The sequence below is a fragment of the Chanodichthys erythropterus genome, chromosome 10 (assembly GCF_024489055.1).
Source record: "Chanodichthys erythropterus isolate Z2021 chromosome 10, ASM2448905v1, whole genome shotgun sequence".
Lineage (NCBI taxonomy): Eukaryota > Metazoa > Chordata > Actinopteri > Cypriniformes > Xenocyprididae > Chanodichthys > Chanodichthys erythropterus.
Genome location: NC_090230.1, coordinates 48,571,918 through 48,584,855, shown reverse-complemented (window position 1 = coordinate 48,584,855; position 12,938 = coordinate 48,571,918). Strand labels below are relative to the sequence as shown.

The window sequence follows — 12,938 nt, the reverse complement described above, 5'->3', positions numbered from 1 at the left end:
GAGGCTATTAAGGCATTCTTTGTCATTCTCAATGTCATTAGGCAGTGAGAAGAGAGGGCATGGGGGTGTTTCCGATTCTGAAGCATTTACTCATCGTTTTAGGGTAAATAAAGCTCAAGTGCTCTCTGTCAATACCTAAAGGTGCCAGAATTTCGTTACATAATCTGTGAGACATGAACGGTAACATTAAGACAGTGTGCAACAGTCAGGTTCTGGAAGTAAAAACTACATTTTTAATGATAACTTGCAAACCTTTAAAGCCAGCCTTATTGTAAATTACGAGGTTGGTAATAAATAGTATTTGCATCATCATCATTAAAGGCATAATTCGCCCAAAAATAAAAATTCTGTCATCATTTACTAAGTTGTTCCAAACCTGTATGAATTTCTTTCTTCTGCTGAACACAAGAAGATATTTAGAAGAATGTCGGTAACCAAACAGTTGATGGGCCCCATTGACTTCTGTAGTAATTTTATTTAATTTTTTTCCATTCTATGTAAAAGTCAAAGGGGGCTATCAACTGTTTGGTTACCCATATTCTTCTAAATATCTTCTTTTGTGTTCAGCAGAAGAAAGAAATTCATACAGGTTTGGAACATCCTGAGGGCGAGAATGATTACAGACTTCATTTTTGGATGAACTATCTCTTTAAGTACACAGTCTTGTACCTTTGATTTGAAGCCAAAAAGTATTTGAAAACCAGACAAAAATGCAAAGTATGTAATGTTATGATTCACCTCATTGCTGGTTGGTCTTGTTCATGGCTTGTAACACTTAAACAAAGGAATTAATAGAATTTTTTTTTTCCAGAACCAGTGCTGCTGAAAAAAAAGTGAATGGGCACTGTTGCGTAGTGATGGGGAGTTGACTCCAAAAGAAGTAAGAAAATGTATCGTGCTTTAAGGATGTTTATTGCAACACAAGCGATAAGTACTTATTTTAAAAAAAACTGCAGGAGTGTTCTTGTTCCTCAATTTGACGAATTTTCTTAGTTTCTCTTATCTCCAGGCCTTTTTAGGATTCTGCATTTAGATATAGAAAGATGATTCACTCCTATTACTTGTGAATGGGAGAAACTGCAATGCGCAATATGGTGGAATACATCCCTCCTTTTATCTAATAGAGCCAATCGCATCATTGCATCACTGCAGCTGAGACTTGCGCTTAGGACTGCACGTGCACATTGGCTGGTCCAGCCTGAAAAAATAAGCTTTTGTTAATGCTATTTGAGTATAAGAAACAACATTTATGGGACAGTTCATGTCAGATTTTGTTGCAGATTTTAATTTAATTGTGAGTTCAGCAAGCTTTTTTTGAGATTTCAGGATTTCCCCATTCAAATAGATAGGACTTGGTCTTGGATGCCCGAAATAGCTGCCCGGAGGCATTGTAAATGTTGTAACAGCGTTGTAACAGACTTCCCTTGACAGGGACTTTGTCACTACTCGTGTGCTTGTTGCATTATGTGTATTGTCATTCTGCAATCAGAATAAGTAATATAATTTGTAGTACTGTAAGAAATATACTGTTATATTACAAATGTGCCAACTTTATTTTTGTGTACCATTCAAACAAATAAAACAAAATCCTCTGAAATGAGGAAAAAGCATAGCTTACATTTTATTTGTATGCACAAACTGTTTTTACAGTGTTGTTTCCTTCTTGAAACTGCTGCTTATACACTGTCTGGCTTAAAATGTTACTTTTTCCCCACAAAGCTCTTTTGGCTGTTCCAAAACCAAAAAGCTCCATAAAAATAAAGCATTCTTTATTCTCGTATATTACTAAGCTCTGCTCCCCCCACTAATTTTAGATTTTTGCCCCAAATACCAAATTCCGCATTGCAAAGGTACATTTCTGTATTTCATTCCATTTTTTTAGCTTCATTTCCATTTTAGTGACTTTTTTTATATAGAACATCAATGATGAATATGATATGTGAATTTGCTCCACCATGAATTCACTCATACTAATCACAGGCTAGTGGCATTTATCTCAGTGCTGCCTTCTCTCTGATCTCTTTCAGACAAATTTAGTCCTAATCTGATCTCTTCCAAACTGATGGAACTTTTCTTCAATCCGTTAAGTCCAGCACTCCAACCCAGAGGCGGCACATATACGCAGCACTGAAATAAACCTTCAAAACAAAAGCATCAATCCCTTCAGCTTTAATTATCTTTTCATCTGGAATTAAATTCTTGATAGATTATGAAACCCTTCCCAATCTTTGGTTGTGTAACGGCATAAGCTGATGTTTGTATGTTTGGCGTCCTCGATATCAACAAAAGAGTCTGGGAAACTCGCTTGGCTGCTGTTGCAGCCGCAAAACTAATCGGATATTCATTTCATACAGATGGTAGTGAGCAGTGATTGCTGCAGCTGAGATTTGTCAGGATTGGTGCTTTCAGGACAGCTGAATGGCAAGATGTTTTTGATGTTGTTAGTGGTCGGTCGTTGTATATCTTACACTCAACAAAAATTCGGAAAAAATAGGAGTGTTAATATAAAGGAATTTTCTTTATTGAATTTTCACATGTGTTTTACCCATATTTTGAATTACACATTGCATTGTGTTGTGTGGGGTTTTTAGGGTTAAATGAAATGTCTGTAGGAAATTACCAGTACCTTTTACATTTTTCTGGATTTTTTTCTTCCATGAATGTCTAGACATATGTCAAGTGTTTCTTACAGTGTATGTCAGCACTCAGAGTCTAAAATATGATTTACTCGACGTGACCCATCTGAGACCTGTCAAATAAAGAATGCAATTATTCAATTAATAGAGCTTGTAAGGGAAACTCAAACATTTTAATTCATTTTGAAAGGCCGCTATAGCGGAGAATAGAACAGATTAATGCTGTTAGCTCAGAGAATGCTTCAGTTAATGTTAACACAAATAAAACGTGTGTGGTAGAGGCCATTAGTTACATGTGGGTTTTCTTTCCTGCCACATTATTGGACTCTTTCAGATGGTAAATCATATATCGTCCCACCAGCCCTGACACATGGATCAGTAGTGTTAACCATTCAGTATTATGATGACTTGATGTCTTTCATTTCTGTCATATTTACTTTTCCAATATCTTTATTCACTTCTGCCTCTAGGATTGTCCAGAAGGAGCGGTAACCACACAGTAGATCTTTTGTCCATTTGTTGACTAACAAACTCAATAATGAACTACAACTTAATGCAATAATTATTTGAACAAGTGCTGTGTGTGAGCTCAGAGAGAGAGAGAACAAACAAAATTCTGTTTAATTGACTGTACCAGCAGTTTGATAATCAATACTGTTCCTACTAGTTACATCCCTTATTAGGTTTCTTGTACATTATTTCTAAGAGAATATTATTTGAACATTTACACAGAATACAATTAAAACTTAAATTATGTTAATATCTTATGTAAATAAGATGGGAGATTATGAAAAAAGACATTCCAGATATAAATGCAGAAATGTGCACTGATTTTTTAAAGAAAAGAAAATTAAAGCGCTTATATACATTTTTTTTTATATATATACAAAAATGTGTTACTAAAAAGTGAGAAAATAATCAATTACCTAAATCTCAAGTTTAAAATTAAATCTTACATTTAGCTGTTGGTCTGAACTTCTAGCTGCATTGCAAACAAAATTATAGCAGGTGAATTTTTCTTTAGGTAAACAGCCTTTTTCTAGTAACATTTCTTGTATTCTAATCATGAAAGGATGTAGCTGTAATATAGCTTAGAAAAGGTTCATATGCAATTTTGTTACACAATGTGTAAGTCTAGTGGCTGTACTTTCAGGGGTTTTGTTGTGTTTATCTATATGCAATGTCTTGCCCCATAGACTTCCATTGTAAGTGTGTTAATGTAAACACAATATTTGTTGTAACAAACTGAGGAATGCAATTTTTCTGTGTTAATCAATAGCATGTTCATAGAGCTTTTGTAAGCTTGAACCCTTACATAAGCCCATTTTAAGTTAAAGTTAATAGACCTTTTATTTATATATATATATATATATATATATTGTATTTTGAGTGTTTTCTTATATTTTAACAAACAAAAATGAACAAAACCTTCATGCAGTGAACGTACAGTCTGCCCATTTTAATTTAACATACTCTGTAAACCAGAATAAGTTGGCAAAACTAAAAAAAAAAGAGGCTCAATACTTGAGTTTTGAAATTCAAAGTTTAAGTTAGCAGAACTGGAAGAGTTTTATTTTGTACTACTCATACATTTTAATTGTTCTTAACTTGAAATTAACATTTAACTTAAAGTTATTAGTGTAAAATTAGCAAGCTATAACAACCTAATTCAGAAAATTAACTAAATTGCTAACATGTTAACATTAGGATGGTACAACATTAGTTGAATGAGTACAGCAATATAAAGCATTTCACATAATTGCTTGCTGTCAAACCAAGCCACATGCTCCATTGTCACCATGATGGTAACTCTCCAAAAACCCACATTAATAGAAACTCTTCTAAATTAGCAAAACATCTATCACTACTAAACCTCCCACTTAATATTAATCTTGCACAAAAAAAAAAAAAAAAAGTACTCTCCCTTTCGAGTGCCATGGGCAAAGCATGCTGAGAAATAGACCCAGCCAGTTTCAGTTAAACTTAAGTTAATAACTTAAGTTCATCTAAATTAAAAGAAAGAAGTTAATAAAACTCAAAACTATTAAACAGTTTAGTTTGCTTAAATCAGTTCTGTGAGCTTGAAAGAAAAAGAAAGTGCTTAATACTCATAAAAGTTCATTTGACTTAGCTAATTTGTTTAATTTAAGTTTGTCCTGCTCAAACCAATTAATTATTTTGAGCGTTAGGGTTTACAGTGTACTCTTCCAGAACTTTTGCTTAATCATCAGTGATTTTCTCTTCTCCTCTGAATTCCCTATGCATGCCCTTCTGTCATTCTGACTTACTTTTTGTCTTTCCACCTATCTCTCCTCCTTTTTCTCCTTTCCTCCCTCTCCTCATCCTCTTCCATCTCTCCTTTACTTCCTTCCTCTCCGCATTACTATCTCTTCCCCCCTCTCTCACTTTCACTCACTCTTTCTTTCTGACCCCTGGCACTCTCAGTACTCGGATGAGAGGCTACCTAACACTGTGCAGTGTGATCAGGTGTTGTTGAGTAAGCAAGATAGACAGCCCATCTTCAGCGGTCAGCTTAATGCTGTCCTCCTCCAGTGCTACGTCCTCGTCCCCTGAGCGACTCCTTTAGACTGAACCCATCAAGCAGAACTGCTGCATTCCCCTTGCTTCACATCTGCAGATCTCCTCTCTCTCTTTTTTTTTTTTTTACTTTTAATGATTTTTTTTTTTTTTTAGTATTTTTGAAGGTGAAAAATTAACTTTACTTTCAGCTACAGTAGCTGCTACTAGCCACTCTGGTGCTTTACCATCCATTTTAATTCTAATAAGCACCCAGTATATAGTACAAATCACTAAATTAACACTACATTAAAATACTCTTTAAAACAAAACATATAAATTGATTGCACCCTAAATTTTTCCTAAGATCTAATCAGAATGTATACATAAACAAGTGAACTACATTGCGACAGCTTTTTTTTCCCCAAGCCACTCTGAGCCATCTTAAATGTTTCCCACCAGAATGGGTTGAACAGCTAAAATCAGCTAAAAAAAAAAATTAAATAAATAAAATTGGCCAGTGGCAGGTGTTATTTTCCCACCTTAATGATGTGAGAGCACTGGAACTCTAAGGCTATGTTTACACAGCAGCAGAAAATGGTTATCTGTAGTTGTCACTTTTAGAGGGATTAAATATGGTTATATTCACAGTTTGTTTATTAACGACGGTGACAAACAACTTTCTTTAACCAAATTGACTCCACTACAATTTCAGAACTGATTTTTGAGAGTGAGTTTGATTAGTCTGTGCTGTGATCTGAACTTCATTGGGCATCTAGTTGTCCGTCACGCCATAGACTGCGATATTCTCCCTGCAGTTCACATATGCTTGCTATGTGAGGTTCTGGTAACTCACAATGAAGGAAATATAAGCAGAATCTCATTCAAAGGTTTTGCTCCAGGCAATGTTATTCACTGTTGTCTTATTAAAAATAAAGCATTCAAAGCTTCTGTCGGATAATTAGGATTTGACAGGGGAACTTGTGCCTTATTTTGAAAGACATGAAAATTGTGGTAAGAATTTCTGGTGATTGGAAAGGTGCCATCTTTGATATTTACTTTAGCCACTGTCACCATGATTTCAGGTGTAGAAAATTGGATGACTTTGGTTATTCATTCATATAGAGCATATTCAGTCCACTTCTGTAAGCTCTTCTATGTTAAAGGAAAATTCGAGAGTATCCTATGTGAGGGGTTTTCTCGCTCCTTTACTGATAGTAATTGGTTCTCTCTCATGCTGTCTCTCTCCTTCTCTATAAGGAGATTTGTTGTTGAATAAAGCCAAACACTCCAGAGAACCCAAGTGCTCCATAAAACTGTAAAGGTGTAAAACAGCCTCTGCTATTAAGAGAGTTTGTGTGTGTGTGTGTGTGTGTGTGTGTGTGTGTGTGTGTGTGTGTGTGTGTGTGTGTGTGTGCTTTTGTTTATATTACATTGTGGGGACCAAATGTCCCCATGATGTAATATAAACCTGAGTTCACCTACATCGTGGGGACCAGCCAGCGGTCCCCACAATGTAAATGGGTTTATAAATCATATAGAATGAGTTTTTGTGAAAAAGTAAAAGTTTGCACAGTTTCCTGTGAGGGTTAGGTTTAGGGGTAGGGGCAGGGTAGGGGGATAGAATGTACAGTTTGTTCAGTGTAAAATGCATTGAAGTCTATGGAAAGTCCCCACAATTCACAAAAACAAACATGTGTGTGTGTGTGTGTGTGTGTGTGTGTGTGTGTGTGTGTGTGTGTGTGTGTGTGTGTGTGTGTGTGTGTGTGTGTGTGTGTGTGTGTTTGTGTGTGTGTGGTTTACGTTTCTACACCATCTCCACCTTGCGTGAAATTGGGCACTGGGCAAACGGAGAGGGTGATCATTGATTAATCAGTATACGTTAATGAGCTGCATCGATCGAGAGACCAGTAGACTCAGCGCCGACCTCCGATGGTGTGAGACCGCGACGCCATTTTAGAGTAGCAAGGGAACCCGTCCTAAGCCAGTGACTCAGAGAGGTAGGTGTGCGTGAGACAGATGTTAAGGGTGTTGCGGGTACAGCAGAGGCATGACATTGTTATGATCGATGTATATGGATCACTGACCTGACAATGCAGCAGTGATCCCATGATCCCACACTGCTGTGGCTAGGTGATGCCCACTAATTTGTCAATTTTTGGCTACTTCAGTTCACCCTGAGCGATATGGATTGATTTTTGAAGCACAACTATGAAACGTCATAGCATGAGTCATTTAGAAGGACTTCCCTGCTGAAAAGACCAACATATGTTGTGTTTTGGATGTTGATGTGCTGCTTATTGGGTTTATTAATTATCTTAACCAGCAATATATCATTTGTCAATTAGCTTCACCAGCTAGTTGCTTTTTTTCTGCCAGCTGGTTTTAGAATCAGCATCTACCAGCAGGGGCTAACAAGGCCATATTAACCATCCCAGCCTTGATCTCTGGAGGTAGACCAGCACTAAATCATCACTAACTAGAATAAACTTGTCTAGACCAGCATCAGGATTAGACAGTATAATGAAAGACCCGCACTAGAAGTTTATATTGCTAATGCAATGCAATGCAATATTATATGTAGTTGCCTGAGCCAGTTTTTGTGTGTTTGCATGTGCGGAAATATATTTGCATTTCAGTATGTCCCTAAACCACATTATGCTAACGGTGCTGGAGCGTAATGTGATAATATTTTCAGTAGATATCAAAGGAATGTAAATATTACAGAATATGGTCCCAGGAGTAGGATGGGCTATCAGCGTTACTTCAGTACTATAAAAGTACATGCACACACACACACTCTCTCTTTCACATTCATTTCTGTTAATACCCATATTTTTTTCTGATGATTGCAGTGTGGCGAGTTTCATTTTCATTGGTGAGAGAGGCGGATAAAGAGGCAGATTAATATCCCTGACTATTTCGTTTACATACAAAACACCCACTCACTCTCAAACACTCACACTCTCACTCACTGACTTATCTCTTTATTCTTTCTCTCTTTTTTCTTGTGTTTACGTTGACAGTTCTTTTATTCAGTATGTAGTTTAGGCTATGGCATCGATTTAAAAATGTCATAAGCATTTAGTTCCCATCTTTACCCAAAAACATTGCAAAACTCACAACCAATGGCAGTGTCACAGAACAGAGATGTCTTTGTTTCAATAAAAATACTAGTCAGAGTTGTGGACATTGGTGTTTTGAATTTTTGCCCTGTAGGTTGACATAACAATCGCAGAGATTCTGTCTCAGTATCAGTGCTGTAATCAGAGAGCATGCTATTTTTTTCTGTTTGGCCATTGGCAAGGTTACTGGAACTAAAACATGGCCGGAGTCCAACTTCCAATCTCATTGCACTACTGAGTAACAATCTTTTATGGAACACAATTGAAATTAGATATTAATATGCAGACATGCTTGCCCATGTGTGAACATATAAGATATGAGGCAGTAATTAGCATCCTAAGGGCAGGTCTTAATGCAACCCAGAATAGCCTGTGCATATGGGACGCTTTGAAAGACTGTAAATCACACCTTATAAAGGGCTTTCCTCTTCTGGCTCAGTTCATGTCATAAAATAGTAGTCAAACCGCTTCTTCTCCTTATAAAAGTCTGAATAAATCCCATAATGCTGCAACTTCATGAGCTCAATGTTTCTCTCCTTTATGTGACCTGTGAAACACTGCTTCACAGAGACAACTGTATTTCAGACCAGACTGTATTTCAGCGTTGTATTCTTACATTTGTACCACAGCCAGTTTGAGCTTGAGTGTGACTGTGAAGTGGCAACAGAGAAGCCAAGAAGAATTACATCTGTTTGCAACTTTAGTTCAAAACTTTTTTTCATTCTGCTCTTTTGGTACTTCAAGAAAGCAGTTCCCTTTCATATTTTCAGTTGGTGTATTTGGTTTCACGGATTGGTTAAAATAGGAAGTTACAGATAAACCTACCTGGTCTTTTGTCTGTTCTTCCTCTTCGGCCGCCACATAATCGTACTTTTGATATGAGAACGAGAATTTGTTTCTGGCAAAGCGACTTGTTGCTCTTGGGGCACGGCTTGCGTTTGTTGGCTATCGGCCGGTTGGCCTGGTCGTCCTTGACTGCCCGTTTTTGTCTGATGAGAGAACTGGCAAGAGCTGCCATCTTCCCCCCCCCTCTCACCTTTGGGAGGGGGGTCTCTGTTTGCTTTAGAGACCCTCTCTGGATGCACTTGTCTTTTTACCAGCAACACAAAGAGATAAAACTCAGGGGTCAAGCCTCGCGTGGAGAGCCTAGAATTCAGGTAGGTTCCTCACGTGTCCGTGTGTTTCCCTCCAGTAAGGGAAGAGGTTAAGTTCTGGTCCACTCACAACCTGTCCATGGTTTGTCCTTCATTATGTTTGTTTTGATAAATACATATTGACACCACAACAAATCCTTAAAACGTAAATCGACGTCGTCACATTTCCACAAAAAGATACAAAAAGAGGCTGACAAAGTCATCGTTGCGACATTGCCGACATATTTGCCCCCCCCCCTTCTCTCCTCTCCCTTCCCCTCCCCTTGTGTCTTGTTCCTGAAGACGAAAACACTGACAAAGCTAAAGTTTAGCACACAGAAACGATGAGCTTTCTCACCCACACACGGCTGGTCCTTGCAGAAAGTTCTTCACTCACCAGCAGCAGAATTATTCAGCTTAAATCAGGAACAGATCCTGTCAGAAATGGGCAGATGGTCAGCTTGCAGTCCCTATGGCTAACTTTAGTTGTGCTGTGGAAAAAAATAATCTGGAGCGGTAATCCAGTTCTCCCACGTCCAGAGGCACTTCTGCTTCAGCTGCTGGGACGGACAAAGCCCTGAGTCGCAGGACGGGAGCCGGCAAAAGAAGAATGGACTCTGAGAAATTTCCCTTCTGCCTCTTCTGGCACGCACTATCTCTCCCCACAGCCCTACATTACCCCCCCCACCCCAAAGCCAGCGAGCGTGTGTGTATGTGGGTGTGTGCGCAAATCCAGCGGCTACCACCAGTAAAGGTGACATTCATAAGAGAACAAGTGAGGGAGGGAGAGCGAGAGCGATCGAGTGAGGGAAAAAGAGCGAGTGAGTGTAAAAGAGAGTGAGAGAAGAACAAGAATGATGAATGAGAACAATGGAGGAGAGAAAACAGAAAAGATGAAGTGAGAGAAAAAGAGGAGGGTGAGAGAGAGTTAACACTACTGTTCTTCCTTCAGTCTGCCGTGTCTGTCCTTGATGGGTAGAGTGGAGGAGGGAGAGGGAGAGAGAGAGAGAGAGAGAGAGAGAGAGCTTGAGGTGCCAATGGTGACAGTTTTCAGTCACCTCAGGAAGAACATCGCAGTCGTGCGTTCTGAGTCAGTTATCACTGCCAAATTCACACACTCGCACACACATTTATCCCCCTCTCCCGTCTCTCTCTCTGATACACACATCCTCGTGTACACAATCACTTTTAGGGGATTAGGATTGTACCACTTTTATTGGTTTAGCGTTCAGATTCTTGCAGTCCTTGTGCTGGGAGTGCTTCACGTTTGCTGTAGGTGTAAGACTAACGCAAACAGAAAGACTTTCTCTGTCTTATCTTTTTCTCTTATCCTCTTTTTTTCTCATTTACTTTATTGCTCTGGATTCTTCATCTAAAAGCTCTTTTTCCCTCCCTCAGTGTCCCCCCTCCTCCTTCTCATTCTTCTTCTGACATCACTGCAGTTTCGCTTTATCTCAGTGTATTTTCCAGTCTCTTGGCACTCTGCAAATACAGCATGTGAAATGAGCGGGACCTGAGGGGCGGTTTGCTTAAAGAGACAGACAGGCACTGAGCATGTGTGTCAGGATGGGTGGCTCTCTCTCATTAATAGTCACACAGACAGGTAGAGACAAAAATTGTCTTTGCTCTGCCATGCCCTCGTCCACAAACAAACATGCTAGATTTGTTGGTCCAGGAACAAGGATTCCTATTAATCATTTTAGGGTTATGGTTATGGCTGGGGTTAGGGACTATCTGATTGTAGCATTAGTTTGTGCAAAGATGTAACCAATGTTTAAGATTTGGCTGACCAACGGATCACTAAACTCATGGTTCGCATCATATTATGGTTTTTGAGTCACAGATCGGATCATTTTTCGGATCGGCAAGAAAAAAATATTTTGGGGATGGGGGTAACTTTGCGTTTCATTTATTAATTAAAGCACACTTTAAGTAGTCTGATACCATACCAAAACTACTAGCCTAACTAATGAAGTTCAGATATTATTAAAGGTAAGTGAACAGTCAGTAAAAATTACACAAATTAAAGGCATTAAAACATAGCCTAACAAAGTTACAAATAAAGTAATGTCTAACTAGTATTCATTTCAGGTACAGAAATGTAATAATTAAATGAAAAATAACATTATGTTCATTGTATAAATTTAATATAGATTAATCTTCGTTAAAGCTGTGTTTTGTTATTTCATTAATGACAAAGACAACAGCAAGTATTTAAAGGCTGCTGTCACTTTAAGATAGAATGCACAAATCCACAATAATGATACGCATTCTTTTACTGTTCCCTTTCTCGAGATATAACCGACTGTATTTACAAGAATACTTGCCGAATTTGGTATTTTGACCTCATTTTGTGTGTAAATGTCCATCCAAGTGCAAGTAGACGCTAAAGAGGAATACATTCAAAGTTTGTGCGCCTCTCTCTCTCTTTTTCTGTGTTTGCTTTCCGAATTAAAGGGTTAGTTCACCCAAAAATAAAAATTCTGTCTTTAATTACTCAACCTCATGTCGTTTCACACCTGTAACCCATGACCTTCGTTCATCTTCGGAACACAAATAAGGATATTTTTCATAAAATCCGATGGCTCAGTGAGGCCTGCATTGCCAGCAAGACAATTAAAACTTTCAATGCCCAGAAAGCTACTAAAGAGATATTTAAAACAGTTCATGTGACTACAGTGGTTCAACCTTAATGTTATGAAGTGACGAGAATAATTTCGGAGCGGCAAAGTCACATGATTTCAGTAAACAAGGCTTCGTTACTTGATAAGTGTTTCCAAATTTCAGTGGTTCACCACTGAGGGGCGTGACTTTGATACGCGCTTCGAACCACTGCCAATCCAATTTTGTTTTTTTGTCGCATAAAAAGTATTCTCGTCGCATTAAGTTTGAACCACTGTAGTCACTTGAACTGTTTTAAATACGTCTTTAGTAGATTTTATGAAAAACATCTTAATTTGTGTTCCGAAGATGAACGAAGGTCTTACATGTGTGGAACTACATGAGAGTGAGTAATTAATGACAGAATTTTCATTTTTGGGTGAACTAACTTATTATCTTTTAACTAAATTATCTTTTGTCTCTTCTAGCCCTGGAATGATTTAAAATCTGATGAATGTGTAAACTAGCAAGACAAAACACGTGCAAATTTTAAACTTCCAGTCTGTGGTGGTTAAACTTGAAATAATCTGCAAATCACATCCATGCTGAACTGGTCCGGATCACGGATCAACAATGATCTGTTTAACCCCTACTGAACAAATGTGAATATTTAAGAATCTGCCTATAAAAACCCCATCTTGATAACCATTCATCTAAAAATATCTCAATGTCTCAATCCAGGAATGTTGTCCCAAGACCAAAGATGTTGATCTAGTAGGGACACATCTGTCGTCAAAAATAAGTTTCTTGTTCTCTAACAAAAATAAAGATTGCACACAAAAATATGTGAACGCATCATCATAAAGAACTAGAGATGATTCATGAGGGACAACCCCTGACCATGATCTCTGAGCCAAACTGCTCTG

The 12,938-nt window shown here is 38.1% G+C and overlaps 1 protein-coding gene across 1 annotated transcript in view; it reads right to left on the bottom strand.

Moving 5' to 3' along the window:
* Positions 1-9,296, bottom strand: part of fgf11b (fibroblast growth factor 11b) — a 51,146-nt gene extending 41,850 nt beyond the window's left edge. The window contains exon 1 of the mRNA XM_067399359.1: positions 9,104-9,296. Within this exon, the coding sequence (XP_067255460.1) occupies positions 9,104-9,296 (193 nt within the window). The remainder of the gene's footprint in view (positions 1-9,103) is intronic.
* Between the last annotated feature and the right edge of the window lie 3,642 nt (positions 9,297-12,938).